A 21,194-nucleotide genomic window follows, 5' to 3' on the forward strand; every position below is an offset into this window, starting at 1 on the left:
TATAACTTTTAGGGTATCAACGGATCTGTAAAGTTTAAAATAAATTCTTTTTCCATCATTGCTGTTGCTTGTCCATTTTCGGGGACTATTTCGTTCAAATCATATCCGTGCGTGGCTATTGAACACAGTTGGAGCTCATTTTCGGGAGCAGAAAAAACATTCTTAACTCAGATTTGATTTTTCATTATAATTACTCCTTTCTCTATTCCATCAATTTCTTTAATTCTGTATATCGAATCGCAAAATACGTTACGCTGGCTAAGTCAGGAATTTTCATACCGAGCGTCCATTTTCGGGGACGCAGTACTCACGTTCAATTGTATACGAATACAATTTTCCAGGATTTAATGTTTTGAAAGTATCTACGAACGTCCGAACACGAAGTGAATAGTCGTCCATTTTCGGGGATGACTTGAACGAGTTTCTCCTCTTTCCAGTTTTGTCGACGTAAAATGCGTGATTGCCGCGAGTCCAAAAACAATTTAACAAACCCCTGAACAAACCAGTTTTTCGTCACGTTGCATCGGCTGAAGAAAGGACGAAGCGAGCATGTTTGCGGGTGATGCCAGAAGCATTTCTCCACTGCGAAACTAAACAAGCTCTCTTTGTTATAATCTGAGGTACGTTATTGAATGCCGTTGTCCTGGTTTTGCTATTGTGATTTCTTTCAGCTGTTTTTGAACTATAGGTAGAAACAAAACTTGCTGCCAACCTGTAACCTATCCAGCTTCCACCGTCATGTTTTTCAATGATGTGCATGTTACGCTTAAGGTAAGTTGGTAAGTATTGCTCTGTAGTTTTAACAGTTAAAACTTCACCTCAGAGATTTTTAATTTCGAAGTTAGATATTTGGCAATTCCATTTGGCTGGTATCGTTTTGAAGCAACTCTATAACCGTTTGTAAGGTAATACTGCAGGTAAGGTTAAGTCTGCATATGAGCCAAGTGACCTTAGCGTGATAATTCACTCATCTGGTAGTCAAGTCTGTAGGTTTTACTTTTGTCTGATGCGGCATAAATGATGACAGGACGGACAAAACAGTTGCAAAGTCAGAGGCAGTATGGATATTTCTCCAGTAATGTTTGATTGTGATTCTCAGCCGACTACTAAACAGTAACGGTAGTTTGAACAAAGAGAGATAACACACTCCAACTAAACAGGTAAGAAGTGTAAAGAAACTATAAATGATCTAAAAGATATTCTAACGTTTTACCAAATTGTACGCCGAACAAAGATCAAATCAAGAGGTGCGAGCACACACTCTCATACGGGAACTGTAAAGCAGGTAATTGACAAGAATTGACAAGATAGAAACTAAGAAGTATTGTCTTGATGGTGCAACCAAATTCTCTAAACAAGCGTTAAAAGAAATGTACGAGAATGAGCCATTCACTCATGGCTTTTCCAGTCCCATTGATGAGGTAGTATCAGTTAGAAATTTCTTCTCGAGAAAAGATTTCAACGAATTGTGCTGCAGTTTGACGTGACCGTAAGAATTTCAGATGCTAACTTCTAGTTCTATTTGTGTGATATGTACTAATGATGCTATAAAGTTTAGGTCAAACCCAGGTTGCCACCAGAAAACTGACAGAGCGCTCGTGTGCCGATTGAAAAGCATGTAGCTTATTCCCAGCGGCACCAGACTGACCCTCGCACAGAGAACTCTTGGCCTGTCAGATGTTCTGCTTTAGTGAATAACACAACAAAAGTCGGTCTTCAGTCTAACTGGACTTGTTAGTTGTCTACAGCCGCAGCTAATTCTGACAGAGGATGGACGGGTAGGTTGAATTCTGGTCGCGTAGACAAGCAGATCCCCTGTACGGAGGCTCTTTCCACCTTGCACTCGACAAAAAAATCATCATCGAAACAGTATCCTTTTACGTATTGTTCAAATGATTAAAAAAATAGGCTGATAGTAGCAACCTGTTTATAAAGCACGCGAACGGTAACTCCGATACAGATTTAGTTTTGGGTTGCCTGTAAACAGGAGCCCCTGGCGGGGGAGTTGGGGATTGGGGGCATCCTTAGAGCTTTGAAAAAAGTTTCCAGAACGCTCCTTGATTGAGATTTGCATTTTAAACTCCATGAAAAATTGTTGTCTTACACCTTGATTACATCCTCAATACCTGTTTATTTATCAACATTAATGTAGTCCCGCAATATTGAAGTTTTCTAACAGAAAAAAAGATAGATTCAATCATTTTGCTTCATTTTCACATTCGGTTTCCTTTTCACTTTTATCCTCCCCCGAGCGTGTTATATAATGGCTGCATGTTCTATGGGCTGACTATATAATCACGTTGTATCTCTGTTCTCTGTGACCTGTTCCTAGCCATAAGTAAATCCTACGTCTTGTCTATGCAGCCTTATTTATGCGCCTTCATGATCAGGTGCGAAGAGAACTAAACAACTAACTTACGTCTTGGCTGAATATGTCGTATGCCCCGACAAGATGTGTCCTTACTTGAGTGGTTGGGTAGTGTACTTTATATTTTTCAGCTTGGTACGCAATTAACATCATTCCAGCTACTGGTCCAAGACGGTCTACATACCATTCCAAGCGGATAAGGCGATCGCTCAATCTACACGTTCAACGGAACACCCGTTCATGCACAGTCTCAAAATAAGTACCAACGCAGATGTCCAGCGGATTGGCATATTACCAATTCGTGATGAGATGGTCTACTCTCCAGCGCTTTAACGATCGTCGTTCCTGCTACCAGACAGACCTCCTGAATATTCCTGCTCCTTCGATCTGCTGCCAAGGAAACCTTCATCTCGGAAACGACGCCTGATAGTCAAAGAAAGGTGAATGTGTAGCTGGTTTTTAAAAAGAATATATTAAGGCAGTAGATTTTCTAGCAACCTTTGTGGCTTTAAAGGTGTTGTCTTATGGGATCCTCAAGTTACTGGGTTCCCAAGTCACCACTGAAATCAATAGGTATAAGGAAGTGGAACTGTGCGTTATGGGGGGAGGGGAGGGGAATGTCGTTAACGTTCAAAGATAAATAAAATTATTGAAGAAAGAGGAAGTTAGACTGCAATACAACGATCTCAACCTCATTTACCTTCAAAAAATATAGGTAGCTGTGGCTGGTTTTTGGTTGAGTTGTTTCTTTTGTTTAAATGTTATCATAGTTTGAATTATTTCGGTGCCTTTCACCTCTATTTTCAGCTGATGGAGAGCTGCGACAAGTCATCAAGGCTCAGCTGCATACAGTTTTTCAGCCTGCATCCAGTCAGACATTCAGCTTACTCATGCTTTCTGATCAGAACAAGCCGTCACAGGAAAGTAGATCTGCCATGGAAACCATGCGGACCACATATACGCTCTCCAAATCAAAAGTAGCTCCATCGAACTACGCGACCAGGTGTTCTTTATCTGTACGTGGATAACAGATCTCTCTTGTCGGGTCATTGCAGACTATTCTTAGACAAGGTACACTCCGAATGGAACTGAACTATGAACAGTTTGTCATCTGGGCATGCACAAAGCGTGCGCATTCATATTTTTAATTAATGATGATGGATCCTGGAGGCGATTTTACATAACTTAAAGGCAGCCTTATTAGTGTTCTCAAAGTCATTTCTGTATATTAATAATTGGTACATATGTAAATCAGATCTGGTGACATTCTAACGGAAAAAAATATCTATACTTTGGGGACATTAGTAAGACAGCCATAACAACGTTCAGTAGATAGATGAATATTATATGTAGCACAGAGGATGGCGAATGGTCAAAGGCAAGTTCTGAGAATTTAGAAGTCCATTAAGACAATATCGCTATAGTCAAGATTATTACTCCATTTTTGACAATTTATTGAGATGTGGTAGGGAGAGATGATATCTGGATAAGACCAAGGAAAGGGTCCCATTCTTCCCTATTCGATAGTGGTTTCTTTTAACCCGTGAAAAGTTGCAGTCGTTTCCTTCTCCTATAGGGATCTAATCGTGGACAACTAGTTAAAACGGTTACTCGACCGATATTATCAGTTGTACCATCATTATTATTTCCTATAATCAGTAACTACGAAATAAATCGGATTACAGCGTGTATATAAGGATTCAATACCATTCTGAGAGAATTAAAAACAAGACTGAGACAAATATAACATAACTCACTATTGCACCGCTTGAAGAGCTTAAACCTAATCATAAGATATGAATGCATCTGAACACATCCAGAATAAAATAAAGCCATTAATTATAATTATAACATGAAAAATGTATGTGGTGGTGGCAGAGGTGGTGATGGTGGCTGTGGGTAGGGTGGTGGTGGTGGTGGTGGTGGTGATGATGGTGGTGGTGGTGGCAGTGGTGGTGGTGATGGTGGTGGCGGCGATGGCGGTGGTGGTGGTGGTGGTGGCGGCGACGGCGGCGGTGGTGGTGGTGGTGGCGGTGGCGGCGGAGGTGGTGTTGGTGGCGGCGGTGGTGGTGGCGGTGGTGGTGGTGGCGGCGGCGGTGGCGGTGGTGGTGGCGGCGGCGGCGGCGGTGGCGGTGATGGTGGTGGCGGCGGCGGCGGTGGCGGTGGTGGTGGCGGCGGCGGCGGTGGCGGTGGTGGTGGCGGTGGCGGTGGTGGTGGTGGTGGTGGTGGTGGACGGTTGTGGTGATTTGTGAGGTGGTGGGTGACAGGTGGGCGGTGGTCGTGGTGTTAGTGGGTGGCTGTGGTGGTTGTGATGATGGCAGTGGTGGGTACGTGGTAATGGAGGTACTGCTAGTGGTGGTGGGTGGTGATGGTGCTGTTGTTGGTGTTGTTTGGTGGGTGGTGGTAATCTTGCGAAGATATGTTACTAAACGAAATAAAGTCTTCATGAAAACAATGTAATAGATAAAATATCAGATTTATTGAGACTTTTGGAGACTTGAATGATGAACCCAACATAACAATCTAAAGAGTGTAATGTAAAATAACAAAAAAGTCTCTTAATAAATGATGTAAAAAAATATGATACATAAAGTGAAAATGATTATCGTAAAAGAAAAAATACCTAAAAGGCATGCATTAAAATAAAAATAAAACAGACTGGTGTAGGGTGATTTAAATAAAAAATACAACTCTCATCGAGACAGGCTTTACGCAGAATGAAATAGAAACATTGAATACTCAAAAAAATAACATGCTTACCATGAAGACGTGTAAAATTGACATAATGAAAGAATTACTTACAAACACGGTATACGGATATGAGGGAAATGTGCTAGACATTATTATGAATTTAAGAAAGCAGTGACTCTATGAAGAATACATCTGAATACGACAAAATAAACGAGCAAGTTAGCAGACGAAATCAAAGAGTACTGTACTGTAAAAGAAGATAATAGACTCGAATACTATTATAGAGAAAAAGAAAGAAGAAAATTTTAACAGTCAGAGGACACCGGGACTCCATGCTGTCAAAGTATACTGTGAGTTCTCGAGGTAAATGTTTTTTTACCTTATAAGTGCTACAGAGGTAACAAATTATTGATTGCAAGTACATATATGAAAGAGCATATATTTGAACTGCGGAGAAGACGTGAGTGATCATCTCGGTTATGTACACAGGTTAAAGTGGTTTTAATTAATTTCACAGCTGCCTAAGTTGTGTACATAACTGCGATGATCAATCTTGTCTTCAAATTATTGATTGTTATCAAACAAGCGGGCGGACCGTACTGGGAGAAGATCGGTCTTTTCAAGTCTTGATACGGAATGGATTGATCAGAACGAGATGATCATAGAAAAGACAAGACCAATATTTTCCCAGCAAGTTCCCGTTGAAACTTTTATAACAGTCTTGTTACACTTCTTTATGATTTTTAATGGTTGTACAAACGTAATCCTGTCCAAAGCTTTGAAAATACGAGACAAGCAATAAAAGCTAATAGGGCGTTGTGATTGGCTGATTTTTGTTTTTGGCTCTTTTCACTGTCTTGGTTGTGTTATAAATAGGTAGATTTGTAGGACATTAAAATACTAAAGATTCACTTCTCTTGTGTGGTTGTTATTAATATCATAACACATCATATCATATTACATCTTAGAATATAGCCCTAAGAAAATACGCTCCGGCGCTGATTGGTTAAAGATCGTGTTTCTATTAAACAATTATATTATGAGCTCGAGATTTCTATCACGCATAGAAATCGAGAGCGAATAATCTAATTGTTTTGGTATAAATCTACTACTCGTTCAAAACTTTGTCTAATTCCTCTTCACAGACACTTCGAAAACGCCAAGAAGCGGCCGTTATTTTGTTAACAAGGGCACACTGCTACGCTACTCGCTATCTATCACAGAATAGATCGTGAGTAGCGTAGCCAATCAGAGAACGGCATTCGTGATAGAACGCTAGTAGATTTATACTAAAACTCGACAGAAACACAAAACTAGCACAAGCTGTTGACGTAATGATGGCGCGAGCGAAGAGAATTTACATTTTGATGATCAAAGTTAACAAGTTGTTTCTCTGTTTTTTCGTCGCGGTGTTTTTTAAACGAAATAAAAAACGTGTTCTCCGCGTTTCTCTCGGGTTATAGCAACACTCGTGAAAGTTTGGGGAAACTCGAAAAAGACACACCGCCTGCGGCTCGTGTTCCCACAGCATTTCTCGTTCTCCCAAACTTCCACTCGTGTTTCTATGACTGGACAGAAACACGGTACACGTTTTCTATTTTTTAAACACAATATGATATCAAATCATATCATACCATGTGGAGCAGGGATGGCACAGTGGTGAGAGCGCTCGCCTCCCACCAATGTGGCCTGCGTTCGATTCCTGCCTGGTGCCATATGTGGGTTGAGCTTGTTGGTTCTGTCCTTGCTCCGAGGGTTTTTCTCCAGGTTCTCCGGCTTTCGTTCCTCCACAAAAACCAACACTTTAAATTCCAATTCGACCAGGACAGAGGACCCGCATGAAAACCAGCCAAGGCTAAAGTGGCTTCTTTTCTAAATATTGTAATATATTTATAAAAACCTGTTCTGCGCACGCCCACCCGAACGAAAAAGGAAACAGGGCACAAGGAGCGAGGGCCAAACTGACGCAACATTTGCACACGTTTGGCCAACCATCTTGTAAGACCATATAACTGGGTGACCCAACGTGTGGAACATATTGCGCGTAGTAAGAATGTTGTAATATGTTGTGTGAAAATGCTGAAACGCCATTGGCCGAGCTCTATAGAGAGTATTAACATGAGGTCACGGCAGCCATGTTGGTATCCCAAAACAATGAAACGACGGTCATGTTGGCGTTCCAAACCAATCCTGTGGGATTTGAATACTTTTCTAGTATAAAAACTTTCTTTTGTTCCAAAAAATTGCGTGGCTACTGGCCACTTAAATGAAAACTCCCTATAATTGGCCATCTTCGGTATTAGATTGATACTAGCATGAAATGGAGGCTCACGCGAGGGAATATCATTAAAAAGAGATTAATTGTCATTTACATTCGAAAAGATTCCCCGCATTAGCCTCACTTGCAAGCTAGTTCCAGTGCATTACCGAGAGTACGAAAATGTGCCATTAAGCCACCAATCCATTCTTATTCCAAGTGCAACATCTTAGCTGTTCCTCTTATCTGTCGGGGCCTTGGCACGAGGTTAAAGTGTCTATGAAGAAGCATGATTTGATTGGCTAAATTTTTGATCTTTGGATTTTCACTTCTTTTAAAGCTGGTTTTCACCCGTTATTCGTTAGTCTACTTTTCACTAAAGCCTGGTTTTCACTAGACGCAAACACAAGCGCAAACACAAGCGCAAGCGCAAGCACAAGTGCAAGCACAAACGTAAGCACAAGCCCAAACAAAAACGCAAGCAATAGGGATGACCCAGGTGGAAACGAAATTCGACGCAAACACAAGCACAAGCAAAATCATCCGAACCTTCCGCCAGTTTAGGCGCGAGGTAATCTGGATCCAGCGTTTTTATATATTGGCCAAACATAACCACGTGTGGTAAATATCATCGTGCTTGTGGTATACCCGAGCGGTATTTCGTTTTCACTTGTTGCAGCGCAAACGCAAACATAAGCGCAAGAACAAAAAAAGGAAAACTTTTCATCCTTGTGCTTGTGCTTGTGCATGCGCTTGTGCTTATGCCTGCGTCAAGGCTGTTTTCACGGTGAAATAAGAATTATATTGTGTTTGCGCTTGTGCTTTCGCTTGTGCTTGCGCTTGTGCTTGCGCTTGTGCTTGCGCTTGTGCTTGCGCTTGTGCTTGCGCTTGTGCTTGCGTCGCTATTGAAAACCAAGCTGAAGGCTGCGTTTCTTTGGAATGATCCGAATCAGGATGAGTGATCCAAGATCATTCCGTTTATTGTGTATCAAAAGAGCCCATGAATCTTCACTGGTTACGGATTCATCGGCTCCTTTGATGTACCATAATCCCAGTGATCTGGGATCATTGTTGCTGATCCAGATCATCCCGAAGGAACCGCCCTTAAACAGTCCTATAACATAGCTTCCGCAAATGGCTTGGTGCGAAGGGAGAATTCCACTTCCAGCCAGAAGTTTACTTCCGTATTAAATTACCTACGATCTGCTAAGGATTTGCTAAGTTCCGTAAGTGCTGTATCCTGACGGTTTAAGTTTAAAAAACTTGTAGGGATTCAGCGCTGAATTACAACCCTGCGCAAGGGTTGGAGAATATTATTAATTTTGTGAGTGATTTGAAAATCTCGTCGAGGCAAAACTGCTCTGTTTCACGTGTAAAAAAAATGTTTCACACGGTAACATTCTTAGGTTAGATTTGATGAAACAAAAGATGATGATTCTCGTTCCTTCGTTAATAAAGATAGTTTTATTCCTTTCATTATTGATGCTTTCTATATAATATTTCTGTATAACTACAAAGTGGACATTGAATTACTGTAGCCAACTGTGATATTTCCTGTGTCTTATTTTGCTTCTTTTGACTTTATGACTGTTAAGCGAAGGAATTTCTTTAACTGGAGCTTGGGCATGTTTCTGAGCATTTACTTGTAATTTTCGTTCCTTTTTGTGACCCCCTTGTAAAGTTGTCTTGGCCTGTGCTTGTCCTTGTACTGGCGGCATGACTGGCTTTTGAGCAACTTTTATCGGCACGATTTTTTGTTTGGTTGGGATTTGTGACTTTTTGCAACAATTCTGTGTAGGACAAATTCCAACACATAGCTTATCGCAAATGGCTGGACACGTGAAAGGAAGGGGAGGTCTCGCAGCCGGTATTCCAGGGGGTCCCGGTGGCCCCGGTGGTCCGGCTGGTCCGGCCGGTCCGGCAGGTCCTGCATCGCCGGGCTTTCCCATGACTCCCATCGCTCCCTGTGCGCCTTGTTCTCCTTGAAGACCTGAAGAAAAGAAATAATTACAAGTATTTTTGTTGACTGCAAAACAGCGGCTTCAAGGTTTCAATAGATACGATGACAATTAAACAACTGTTGGATACCTTTAAGTAATTTTAATCAAGGCTGTACCCCTAATTTATATTTTAGTAGCAGATTACAAAAAGCTTGTTTGTCCCCGCTGCATGCCGCAGAAACAGATGTTAAGCCCTGGCTAAATGGACGCGCAAGTAGTCACATAGAGCAAGTTTAACTTGCGTAAAGACTTGCATTGAGTGGCTAAACGGACTCGCAAGTTTCCTCTCAAGTACACGCAGGTCGCAAATAAACTCATTTCAAGGTTGCGGGCTTAGTCCCGCGCGGCCAATAGCCTGTATTTGATTGGCTAATGGCTTACTATAACAACGATGGACGTTACTCAACTTGCATTGAGTTGGGTTGCGTGGCCAAACAATGGAGAGCTTGCGTCGACTTGCGTGCAAATTTGATCTTGACAGAAGTGAACGCAAGTCAACGCAAGTGCACGCAAGGCCTGGCCAAGGGGAGTTTCAAGTTTTCAGCCTGCGTCTACTGGGGAGTTTGTTTGGCCAGGCTAGGGGTCCAGAGATTGTAAACGTTTTAAACCCAGGAATACCAGTGCTTCATCTAGTGTTATCGTCTAGATAATTGTTGTTATGAAAAGAACTGTTGTTGGTGACTGAATGGTTTCAACATCATCATCAGCGGAAGTCATATTCTGAGTCGAGTGAAAAGTGTTGTCAGTCCATAGTGTTACAAGTCTGGTCTGTTGAGACTGATTGATCAGGTAAGCCTTGATGGTGTTGGCTGTAGCTCTGGTGTAAAGTTTGTCAACAATTATTGGTCAGTTATATCCCTCCGCTGTTATACTGAGCAGCGATGTTACAGATGTCAGCTAACAAGGTTTTAAACCTGCAATAGATACCAGCTAAATAAGTCCTCTAACAAGGTCGGAAAACAGGCGTAAGCAATATTTTTTTCTTTTAAACTCCCGACTAGATCACTACGTGCATGATCTTTCGTACAAGTTACTAAATCTCAACTTACCAGCTGGTCCCGGGCTACCTGGACTGCCTGCTGGAGGCCCCACAGGTGGTGGTCTCGTTGCCCGTATTCCCGGGGGACCAGATGGACCCGGAGGACCTGGAGGCCCAGCTGCTCCGGGGTCACCGGGATCTCCCATTGCTCCCATAGTTCCCACAGATCCTTGTGGCCCCTTTGGACCTTCTAGGCCTAAAACATATACAGATGTGAGGATTTTTAAGAGATATAACACGGAGAGAGGTGAGGTCGAATCTTAAATTACCTTCACATCGGAGATCATGACATCGTGAAATACCGATTTTAAGGTTTCTGCCAATTAGGATGGGGAAACTACTAAATGAGGATTTTGCGGTGTTTTCATGGTACCAAACTTCACTGGTGGCAGGGACTTCTTGAATTTGATATCAAACCATAGAAAATACCTTTTTTTCTTCTTTGATTAGGTGACAATGAATTTGAATTTGGGTAAAAATTGATTTCATCAATAATAAATGCATTATGTGTGCGTTTTTATCCTTAATTTATTTTCTTAATTCTTTTGTTATTAAAAAAAAAAAGAAAACAAAAGAAGGGAATACACTAGAGGCGCCCTGCACTGATTCTTGAAACTCCGATTTGGCTCATATGACCGACTTCAGTATTTACAGTCAAACCAAGTGAAGCCTACCCCTCAAGATTACATTAATGAATTGATTATTTGAATATTGAACCCGCTAATCGTTTCAAGAATGTAATAATGAATTGCTTATTGGAAAACTGAACCCACTAGTCGTTCCAAGAATACGGCTAATGGATTTACTGTTTAAAAAAAGTCAATTTAATAATGAGTTTTGAAATGACTAGCGAGTTTAATATTCAAATAATCAATTCATTATTGCATTCTTGAAACGATTAGCGGGTTCAATATTCAAATAATCAATTTATTAATGTAATCTTGAGGGATACGCTTCACTTGGTTTGACTGTAAACTACACACAGTGCAACTAAAATGTCATAAACGTGATTGTTGCCACAATGTTTGCCCTTGGAATAGTAGGGGCATGCATGTTTTTAGGTTTAATTACTGAACATATGAATTTATTATATTAAAGTCGTATTTGTTTTTAATTGAAACGACATGGATTTTACCTGTCGGGCCTGGCGCACCAGCGGGGACTGCATATGTTGCGGGTGGAGCTGCAGGAGGTCCCGGAGGTCCCGGCGGGCCCGGGGCCCCTGCTGGCCCGGCTGCTCCGGGGTCGCCCTGTTTTCCCATAGCTCCCATAGCTCCCATAGGGCCTTGCGGGCCTTTAGGTCCCTCCAAACCTGTCGTAATCGAGTAAAATATGTTTTCGTTTCTGATTCACGATCCCTTGCTAATTAACAAGTAGATTATGAGCTCGAGATTTCTACGAGGGGATAGTTTATTCTGAATCTACTATCGCCACAAAGAAATCGAGAGCGAATAATCTAATTGTTTTAGTACAATTCTGATTGAAATTTGCTTCAAATAACCATTCCAATTATTTCTGGTCTTAGTATTAGATTTGAAGGATTTATTTCCAGTTGTGTGAGTGCGCCCTTTCAGTTTCTTTCGAAAAACTCGAGTTTTTTAATTCAAGAAACCGTGAATGTCCCTCTTTTAGTCTTCTCGGGAATCTAATTTTTCATTTGTTTTTAAGTGTTCTTTCAAAACTTCGGATAAACGAGAAAACGTTGAAAGTTTGTTGACCACACCAAGCCACTGCACACTAATGGCTGATAATGTGCAATGGCTCAGCCAATCAGATTACAGCACTTGCATTGGCATACTAGTAGAATTCTACTAATTTCCAATAGAGGTCGATTTTCAGGGATAAATCTGTGATCAGGCTGTGACAACAGGCGAAAGGGGCTCCCTCTCTAGACTACAAGAGGCAGCTTAAACTCTAAAGAATTTCATTTCCTTTTAATTGCTCACATGAGTATACTTTGTCGCGATTTAATATGACCGAATTCAGCACATAAAACAACAGCACAACCCAATCGTCACGAGCATGACTGTTGTCATAATTGTTGCTCTTGGCAGACAGGGATACATAAACAGATAAAAACATGCTCAACATGCAAAGGGTAACATTTGTATTTTTTTACTGTAGCGACATCTTACCTGTTTGGCCTCGAGCACCAGCGGGGGCTGCATATGCTGCGGGTTGAGCAGCTGGAGGTCCCGGGGGTCCCGGTGGGCCCGGGGTCCCTGCTAGCCCGGCTGCTCCTGGGTCACCCTGTTTTCCCATGGCTCCCATAGCTCCCATAGGGCCTTGCGGACCTGACGGTCCCACCAAACCTGTCGCGATCGAATGAAATATAAAATTTTTAATAACGGTCTAATTTCAGACATTTTTATTATGTAATTAGGCTGTGACTCAAACAAAAGGAGAGTCTGACCCGCGCAGGTTACGAGGTTTCCCGGCAAAACATTGTCACCAGCCTTTGTCTTTTATTAAGAAAATACAAATTAATAAGAGAGGATTTTTGTTCCCTTGAAGAGTAGCAAAATAGCATTACAATAAGCAGCTTAAGAAAACCACTACGACCACCGCTATAAGAACGTCACCAAACAAACGGTGTACTATGGAGAATAATTGCTCTGCACGTGTGTTGTAAATCTTTGTACTTTTTTAGTGGTCTTGTAAAGACTGGGATAGATGTTTGTATGTATATATGCACACTGAACATAAGAAAAGTTTTTTATTGTAGCGGTAGGTTACCTGTTTGTCCTGGTACACCGGCCGGGGCCGCATGTGTTACGGGTTGAGGTGCTGGAGGTCCCGGGGGTCCCGGCGGGCCCGGGGCCCCTGCTGGGCCGGCTGCTCCTGGGTCGCCCTGTTTTCCCATGGCTCCCATAGCTCCCATAGAACCTTGCGGACCTGAAGGTCCTGCCAAACCTTTCGCAATGGAGTAAAATATGTTTCAGTTTCTGCCTTGTATACGTCTGGCGCGCCTTAAATTTTTATTGACCAATCAGGGCTCAACAGGCAGCTAAAACTTTAATCTTTAATCTTTTATCTTTAATTGTTATACTTCTAAAACAGTAAATACTATACTAGTAGTTTAAAAATAAATAACTCAAAAAGTAAAATGTCATAAATTAAAAGTTAAAAGTTACTGTCCTGTCCCAGGAGGGAAGAAATTGAAGTCGGGCAACTTTCCTCACTGGAGACTGCGTTGAATATTTACGAAAAGTGATTTATAATGCCATAAGCCAAATCAGGTTGAAAAAAGTGAAAAATTTGAAACGGTTTGCGTCTCCTAGCTTTTGGCGGGAAAACTGGGTCGCCAACGTCCAGCAACTCGTTCGTCGCTCGTCGAGTGTCGCCAGGTAGCATGATAATTGTGTTACTTTGAACAAAATATCTTGTTCCTCGTCAAATTCAACGCCGAATTTTCGAATTAAGTATTAAAAAAGGCCAAAGCAACTTAAGCATTGTCCTTATTTTTTAGTCATCTGCTATAAAAACGTCAAGTATCGTTTCGCTTCAAAAGAACAGCTCCGTGTCTCGACAGCAGCCGCCGTATGCAAGGTGATTTATGACCTCTTACTAATTTTCAATAGCAGTCGAATGTCTGGCATTTAACAGGCAAAAGAAGAGTCTGACCATAAGTTACCTTTAATCTGGTACCAAAGATATAAGCTCTTCATTTTCTGATATGGATATATTTTGTTCCATCAATATGGCAGACTTCAGTGAATACAACTACAGCGCAACTCAGTCGTCACTAACTAACATGACTGTTGTCATTACAACTTTTGCTCTTGGAAGACAAGGATGCATGTTCGTAGTTATGCACACTGAACATCCATTCTCTTGATAGTCTCGTCTTTGTTTTGTATTTTCACGTGTAATGCTAATATACCATTTTGCAATATTTAAATTTCTGCTACCTGTATGTCACCTCAGTCTGAAGATGATATAAAATTATATCGAAATTTTACAAGTACATCAACGATTCCTTGCAATCTGTTGCCTGTATTATAGACACAATGCATTTGCTCGGTATCACATTTATTCTCTACACTGAACATATATTAAGCTATTTTTGTTTTGTTTTGTTTTATTTCTTTTTTTTAGTTTCAGCGTCATGGACCTTACCTGTCGGGCCTGGTGCACCAGCGGGGGCTGCATATGCAGCAGGTTGAGCTGCAGGAGGTCCCGGGGGTCCCGGCGGGCCAGGGGCCCCTGCTGACCCGGCTGCTCCTGGGTCACCCTGTTTTCCCATGGCTCCCAGAGCTCCCATAGGGCCTTGCGGACCTGAAGGTCCTTCCAAACCTGTGGTAAATGAATGAAATATTTTTTAGGGTCTGATTCATGATCTCCTAGTAATTTCCAATGACGGTCTAATTTCAGGCTGCAGTTCATGGCACCAGCTAGGGGCTCCCAGCAGACCCAGAGGTCCTACCGCTCCGGCTGCTTCCGGGTCATCTGGACTTTCCATGGCTCCCATCTCTCCCACAGTTCCCTGCAGACCTTGAGGCCCTGTGAAATCTCATAACGAGAGTTCGGACAAGATGTAAACAGGTTTCTGGTCGAGGGCCTGCTAGCTAAACAGTTGACATCCTGAGCCATCTTAACTGATTTAAAGTTCTACTGGGTGTATACCAAAAGGAGAGAATTTTATCGCAATCGCTTGCCCCCTTTAAAAGAGATGACAATATTGAGGTAAATCGTGCATCGTTTATCAGAAAACGCAGCAAGGAAACACACCACCACGTCTGTAGAGAGATCTGATCTCACCTTGCCATCAGTGAAACGTGAGTCGAAGGCTCTTACCTGCCGGGCCTGGTGCACCAGCGGGTGCTCCTGAAGCTGAAGCAGATGTTGCTGGGATTCCAGGAGGACCCGGTGGGCCGGGAGGTCCAGCTGCTCCGGGTGCCCCTTGGTCCCCCGGGCTTCCCATCTCACCCCTGGCCCCCATTGATCCCTGAGAGCCTTGAGGTCCGGCAGAACCTAATGCCAAAAGGGAAAAAAGAATAGCAGTAGAAATCCCGTTAACTATTACTGCTACGGAATGTTGCACCGAAAGTTAAATACTCAAACTCATCGAAGCTCAAAGAAATGAACACATTCACCGGCCAAAAAAACGACTTTTGATTGAAAAATAAAACCATGACTCTTCCCTACGTGTTGATCTTGCGGTTTTTTAATCTAATTATTAATATTAATTTTAAGACGATAGCTTGAGACCTGCAGGAGACCAATTCTAAAAATAAAAGATGCTGGAAAGGATTGACTCAAGGATATAATACGTATGGAGGCTCTGGGTGATAGGCTCCTGCTTTATTGAGAAGGCAGTGGGACAAGCTTGGCAGTTGCAGTTTTGACATCGGTTTATTTCAACCTTATAATTAGCTAGCCAATACGGTTATTTTGGGCACCTAGTACACCTAGTGACAACTTGTATTTTGATTGTTTATCTCTTTGTTGTTGTCGTATTTGCTGTTATTGATGTTTGATTAAAACAAAGTGCCGCTTCTTCTTTGCCCTCAAATTCAGAGATGACAGCGAAGTTCATGTACCTGCAGGACCAGGTGCTCCAGCTTGGGAATCATAGGCGGAGCTCGAGGCTGCAGAAGTTGGTACTCCCGGAGGTCTCGGCGGGCCAAGTGGCCCCGGGAGTCCAGCAGCTCCCGCGTCTCCTGGACTGCCTGGAGCTCCCATAGCTCCCATGGGACCGTCTGATCCTTTTGGTCCTTGCTGGCCTAGAAACAACGAAAGAAAATGGGCAGAAACATAATGCTTTCAATAAACGGACCTTCAAGTCAGACCAGGTCAATTGATCTCTAAATCATAACATAAATTAAAAGAAAGACTCGAGTTTCGCTTATCAGTCACCTAGTTTCGAGCAATATTTTTTTCAAAGTGGGTTGCCAATATATCTGGTTTTATCAACATTTCTGATTTAAGATGAATGATATAAGAGATCGATTACTCTGTCTATGTCATAAAACAGGAGCTGATGAGGGACACGATTTTGCCGCGGTCTACCATCAAGAGCTCACCCTCGGGTCCTGGTACACCTTCTCTGGAGGAGCAACATGTGCTCGGGCATATGCTAACACAGACTGTCTCACAAATCTCAGGGCACGATGGCGGAGGTGCAGCGGCTGGCACTCCAGGAGGTCCTGGTGGTCCCGGAGGGCCCGGTAGGCCGGCGGCACCGGGGTCGCCTTGGCTTCCGGGTTCTCCCATGGTTCCAGGGGAGCCGTTATCACTGCTGGGTCCTTTCATTCCTGGTGAAGTCAAATAGATTACTGCAATGTCAATTATATGTCAAATATCTATGGATGATGATAATGACTTTGACGATAACGATTATGATAAAGTTGTTGATCATGATGACGATGAGGCTGACGATTATAATAACGATGATAATTGTGGTGGTGATGACGATACTGACGATATCGACGAGTATGACGACGACGATGATAATGATGATGATGATGATGATGACGATAGCGATAGCGATGAAAATGATAATAGAAGCAACAATTCAAATCAAGCTTACCTGGTGGTCCTGGTGGAGCTGGCGGCCCGGGGGCTCCAGGAAGGCCAACAGGTCCCATATCCCCTGGTTCACCTAAACTTCCTGGCTGTCCAGGATTTCCTGAAGGTCCTGAAGCACCTGTAGGGAAGGAACATAATTTTGCATCCTTATACAGCTAGAATAAGCCTCAGTCAACTGCTAAGACCGCCTCCTGCGATGAAGCAGGATAGGTGATCAATAGGAACAACGGCAGAGTTTCATCCAATGTTGTACGTTCTACAAAACTCTGTTCAGTTTTGCTTTCTTAATCCTCGCTATCTAAGTAAATCGCCACACAGTTTCTACTCCTAGATTGTAAATCTAAGGTCACCTATTTACTAAACCGTAAAACGTTCCTTAAACAAAGGATTTCTAATTGTTCTCGATTTCTTTTCACGTCTTTAGTAAGGACTATCCGTAGTATACATACCGGGTGGTCCCGCTAGGCTGCCAGGAGGTCCAGGAAGTCCCGGTGGCCCCTGTAATCCGGGAGGTCCCGGTATTCCCTTTGGTCCATCCGGTCCCGGAGGTCCAGGGGGACCGACTGGGCCGTCAGCCCCCGGGGGTCCGGGTTGCGGGGGAGCAGGAGGTGGTGGAGGAGGCTGTGTGTAGTACGTGGGGTAATTGCAGCAACCGGGATAACATTCGGGGTAGCAGTAATCCGGGCAGTCGTTTCCACATGTATAATCCTCGCGTTTAAATTCTGGAATTAAGCCGTGATAGTTTATCCATTTTAAGGGTGTGATAAAAGCGTCTTAATTCTCCTTACGGTTTTAATGTACTTCAGTAAACTGGCAATGACATCGTTGTAAATGTTCAAATATGAGATAAAGTCTCGAAATACCACTAAGAATGTGTAACAATTCATCTGAGATCGAAGAAATGTATGGTGCTAAATTAGAATATTCTATTGGATATAATTTTGAGCTCAAGAGCATTGAATGGCAAATGGTTACAAATGTAAAATCCTTAAAGAGTGGTTTTTAAGATCGAATTTTGTCCTGCGACAGCAGCAAAACACGATTCCCGATTGGTCATAACTCATGCACCTACAATGAAAGTTTCTGCCATAAAATAACATGCCAGTCTTGAAACTATCCGTTGGCAGTATTGTTCACATTTTCTCTTCACTTTCTGTAAATTTACTAAACTTCTTGCGACTTGCATCATCGCTTCCTTCTATCTTTGGTTACTTCTGGCATTATTTTTTCAGTTTGCCCCGACGATTCAGCCTGCACATTTATACACCAGGGTACTAATTAAATGTCTCTCTGTAAGAGTCTGTCAGTGTATGGCTCTCGTGTCCGACAAAGTAGTCATTACGTTATTTGCAAAAGCGGTTATGGACTTGTGGTGCAGGACAACATAAAGTAGACTCATAGAATCCTTTGCTACACCGTAAGATGAGAAGTCTTCTAAATCTTGACACCGAAATGAGTGCTGTCAATCTTCGGATATTTTACTACGAAGAAGATTGCGAGATGAGGTAGTCTACTGTTTAACCACTTTTAATTCCTTGCATGCCAAATTTCCGTAACTGTTCTTCTCCCAAGAGATTAGGAGACAGAAAAGGGGTTCAGTTTTTACATGATTTAGCAAAGGAGCGATCAAAAGTAGATTATTTTAGTTCGTTTAATTTTACCTTGTTTTAACGCCAAGCGACCAGAAGTAGATGTACAAACCATCAACCATACTCCAAGAAAATAAAGAAATGACCAATATTTCCAATCCATATGTTGGTAGTTGCTCTAGAAAGAGTGAATAAAATAATAATAAAATACATAGATTCTAAGCTTGCTTTTCGTCTTTGGAAAACTTATTGCATTTATAAGACCGTTGAAGAGGGTTATAAACACTAATACATTAAAAGCTGATATCATGTTATATGGAATATAAATAATTGTTAAAAGTACTCCTAGGAGTATGGCGGCGACAGAGGTCTTGTTCAATAGACAAAATTTCGTAAAGGCTGTATGTACAGCGAAAGTATATACAGTTATGGGGTTGAAATAATTAAGTGTGACGTAAAAATGCAGTAAAATACGTATTTAAGCTGCAGTCTTCAAGAATATCTAAAAAAAATATTATAGGTCTAGTGAACTGTGACAGTAATAAAATAAAAGACAAAAGAGAAAGTGCCAAATCTTGATATCAAATCTGTCCGTAGAGATTTTAACGACGGTAGCCATTTTGAAACAGGCTGTTTATTGGAAAGGGAGCAGGCTCATGACCTAGATATCGATTTTGTTTTGTTGTGAAATGCTGAGACAGTGAAACGAATTGTTATCATAACATTTTCTGCTGACGATTACCTCTTTAAACACAGCTGAATCATAGCATAAGGAAAACACACTTACTTTGCTCCGAAATTATTTTCGCGAATCCGCGATGCTCGGCAGATTTGAATATTTCTTTTCAAACCAGTTTAACTGAAAATTATCTTGGTCGAATGGCCAAGTTTTTGTTTCAATCCTCGACCTTTTAATATTTAACAAGCACCAAGATATATTCTTTTGAAACAACCAAAGGCATTGATAGTTCTTCTGTTTGTCCTATTCAGGTACCCGAAAACAGGTCACAAATCAATAAACTCTCCCTACCTGTTTCCATCATACAGTTTACGTGTTTACTTGGAGAACTGAGCTATTGATCGCATAAAACATTTTTAGCGAGGTCATTCCATATCTTTGTATTGCTAATTACTTGACGCTTTTGCTGAAGTGATTTGGGAGGCGCGATGGCCTCGTGGTTATTGCGCTCGGCTCCGGATCGAGCGGTGCGGTTCCAAGCCCTGGTCGGGGACACTGTGTTCTGTTCTTTGATAAGACGTTTTGCTCTCACAGTGCCTCTCTCCACTCAGGTGTATAAATGGGTACCGGCGAACTTAATGCCGGGGTAACCCTGCGATGGACTAGCATCCCACCCTTGGGGGAGTAGAAATACCCCTAGTCGCTTCATGCTACAGAAGCCGAGATAAGCTCCCGCCTGATGGGCCATTTAACTCGTAGAAAGACTTCTAGGTTCTTACTCTACAGGTTCCGAGTGTTGTGTTCAAGATAAAAAGCCTAGCAACGGAAAATACACAGTCAAATCCATAGTTTTCGAGCTAAATATCGTTTTCCTATTTCAGTCCACCACTAATTGTGCCCTCGATTTCTCGAACTACCCGATTTTTCAAACCAAGCTTGTCCCTCAGAGGTTCGAAAAATCAGAATTCCACGGTTTCTTGGTAGGTAGGTAAAGTCTGCATACAAGCCAAGTAGCCCACCAGGCCGAACCTTATCCCGGTTTTAGTAGCCTGAAGCCACCAGGAGTATTTCTACTCCACCCTGGATGGGATCCTAGTCCATCGCAGGGTTATCCCCCAGTATTAAATTCGCCGGTACCCATTTATACACCTGGCTAGAGAGAGGCACCGTGAGAGTAAAGTGTCTTGTCCAAGAACACAACACAATGTCCCCGGCCAGGGTTCGAACGGCTCGCTACTTAGGCAAGCGCACTAACCATGAGGACACCGCGCCTCCTGTTTCTAGACCCTGTGCATAAATAGATAAAGTAAATGAAAAAAGTCCGTCCTATGCTAGGAAACAGGTTTAGTTGAACGAATCATATGCTGCATTGGTCGATTTAAACTTGACATGTAGGAAATTTGACTTCCAAATTCTACAAGACGGGGAATTCCCAATGTATGCGGTCTTTTTTGTTTTGTTTTGTTTTGTTTTGTTTTGCTTTGTTTTTTCGTTGTCCCTGATATTGGATAGTGAGATAACCCCCTTAATAACAATTCTAGTGCTTAAAGCTTTTGAAATGAAAAAAACCTGCATGGTCGATCGGTCACGTACCCTTTATTTCAGAACTTTGTTACTATTTAATCTTTCATTAGCGCTGCGGATTCTGTGTTTTCGCACAATCTGAAAGTATCAATTAAATCTTTTGAAAAAGCTAATCTAATTTACAACGCCAGGTTCTCCCTATGGGTTCCCCACCAAAATGTGATTAATTTGGCGAGATTTCTTCATGTCCTTTAGAGCTTTCGGCAATATTTTTTCCTCTCGTAAATAAAGTACTACAACGGACAACTTCCGTTAATGTTTTTGGTACACTTTTTATATTTTCAAATTAACACCACGCCACGCTAAATGAAAGAAAGACATCTTCGAAGTAATATCCCATTGAGCTTGATTCAAGACGCATGCGGTGTTTTGAAGGAAGCTGAGCACATCTTACATTTTTAATTGTAACAAAGTTTTCTCTGTCTGCACGCGATAACTTTAAAGGTTTCTACGCAA

The 21,194-nt window shown here is 42.1% G+C and overlaps 1 protein-coding gene across 4 annotated transcripts; it reads right to left on the reverse strand.

The window, feature by feature from the left end:
* Positions 1 to 8,761: 8,761 nt before the first annotated feature.
* On the reverse strand, positions 8,762 to 19,399 carry LOC110064780 (uncharacterized). 4 transcript variants are annotated; one of them, XM_020771913.2, is made up of 13 exons: positions 19,263 to 19,397; positions 18,548 to 18,653; positions 17,336 to 17,608; positions 16,888 to 17,004; positions 16,382 to 16,612; positions 15,899 to 16,081; positions 15,153 to 15,329; positions 14,475 to 14,651; positions 13,092 to 13,268; positions 12,491 to 12,667; positions 11,491 to 11,667; positions 10,366 to 10,551; positions 8,762 to 9,306 (listed from the first exon to the last, which is right to left on the reverse strand). In XM_020771913.2, exons 2-13 carry the CDS (start codon positions 18,636 to 18,638, stop codon positions 8,846 to 8,848), a joined length of 2,427 nt encoding a protein of 808 aa, XP_020627572.2. In that variant the 5' UTR covers positions 18,639 to 18,653; positions 19,263 to 19,397; the 3' UTR covers positions 8,762 to 8,845. The 4 variants fall into 4 exon arrangements, with proteins under 4 accessions (XP_020627572.2, XP_089141352.1, XP_089141353.1 ...); XM_089285228.1 differs by lacking the exon at positions 8,762 to 9,306 and adding an exon at positions 9,315 to 10,230 and having other exon boundaries at positions 19,263 to 19,399; XM_089285226.1 differs by lacking the exon at positions 11,491 to 11,667.
* Positions 19,400 to 21,194: the final 1,795 nt, after the last annotated feature.

Source organism: Orbicella faveolata, unplaced genomic scaffold, assembly GCF_042242905.1.
Source record: "Orbicella faveolata isolate gen_17 unplaced genomic scaffold, um_ofav_v1 contig_13, whole genome shotgun sequence".
In the NCBI taxonomy this organism is placed as follows: domain Eukaryota; kingdom Metazoa; phylum Cnidaria; class Anthozoa; order Scleractinia; family Merulinidae; genus Orbicella; species Orbicella faveolata.

Coding starts and splice junctions, on each gene's coding strand:
- LOC110064780 (XM_020771913.2), bottom strand. CDS start 18,638: ATGGATTGGAAATATTGGTCATTTCTTTATTTTCTTGGAGTATGGTTG. Junction 11,668..12,490: donor TGGTGCTCGAGGCCAAACAG/GTAAGATGTCGC, acceptor CGATTACGACAG/GTTTGGAGGGACCTAAAGGC. Junction 10,552..11,490: donor TGGTGCGCCAGGCCCGACAG/GTAAAATCCATG, acceptor TATATGTTTTAG/GCCTAGAAGGTCCAAAGGGG.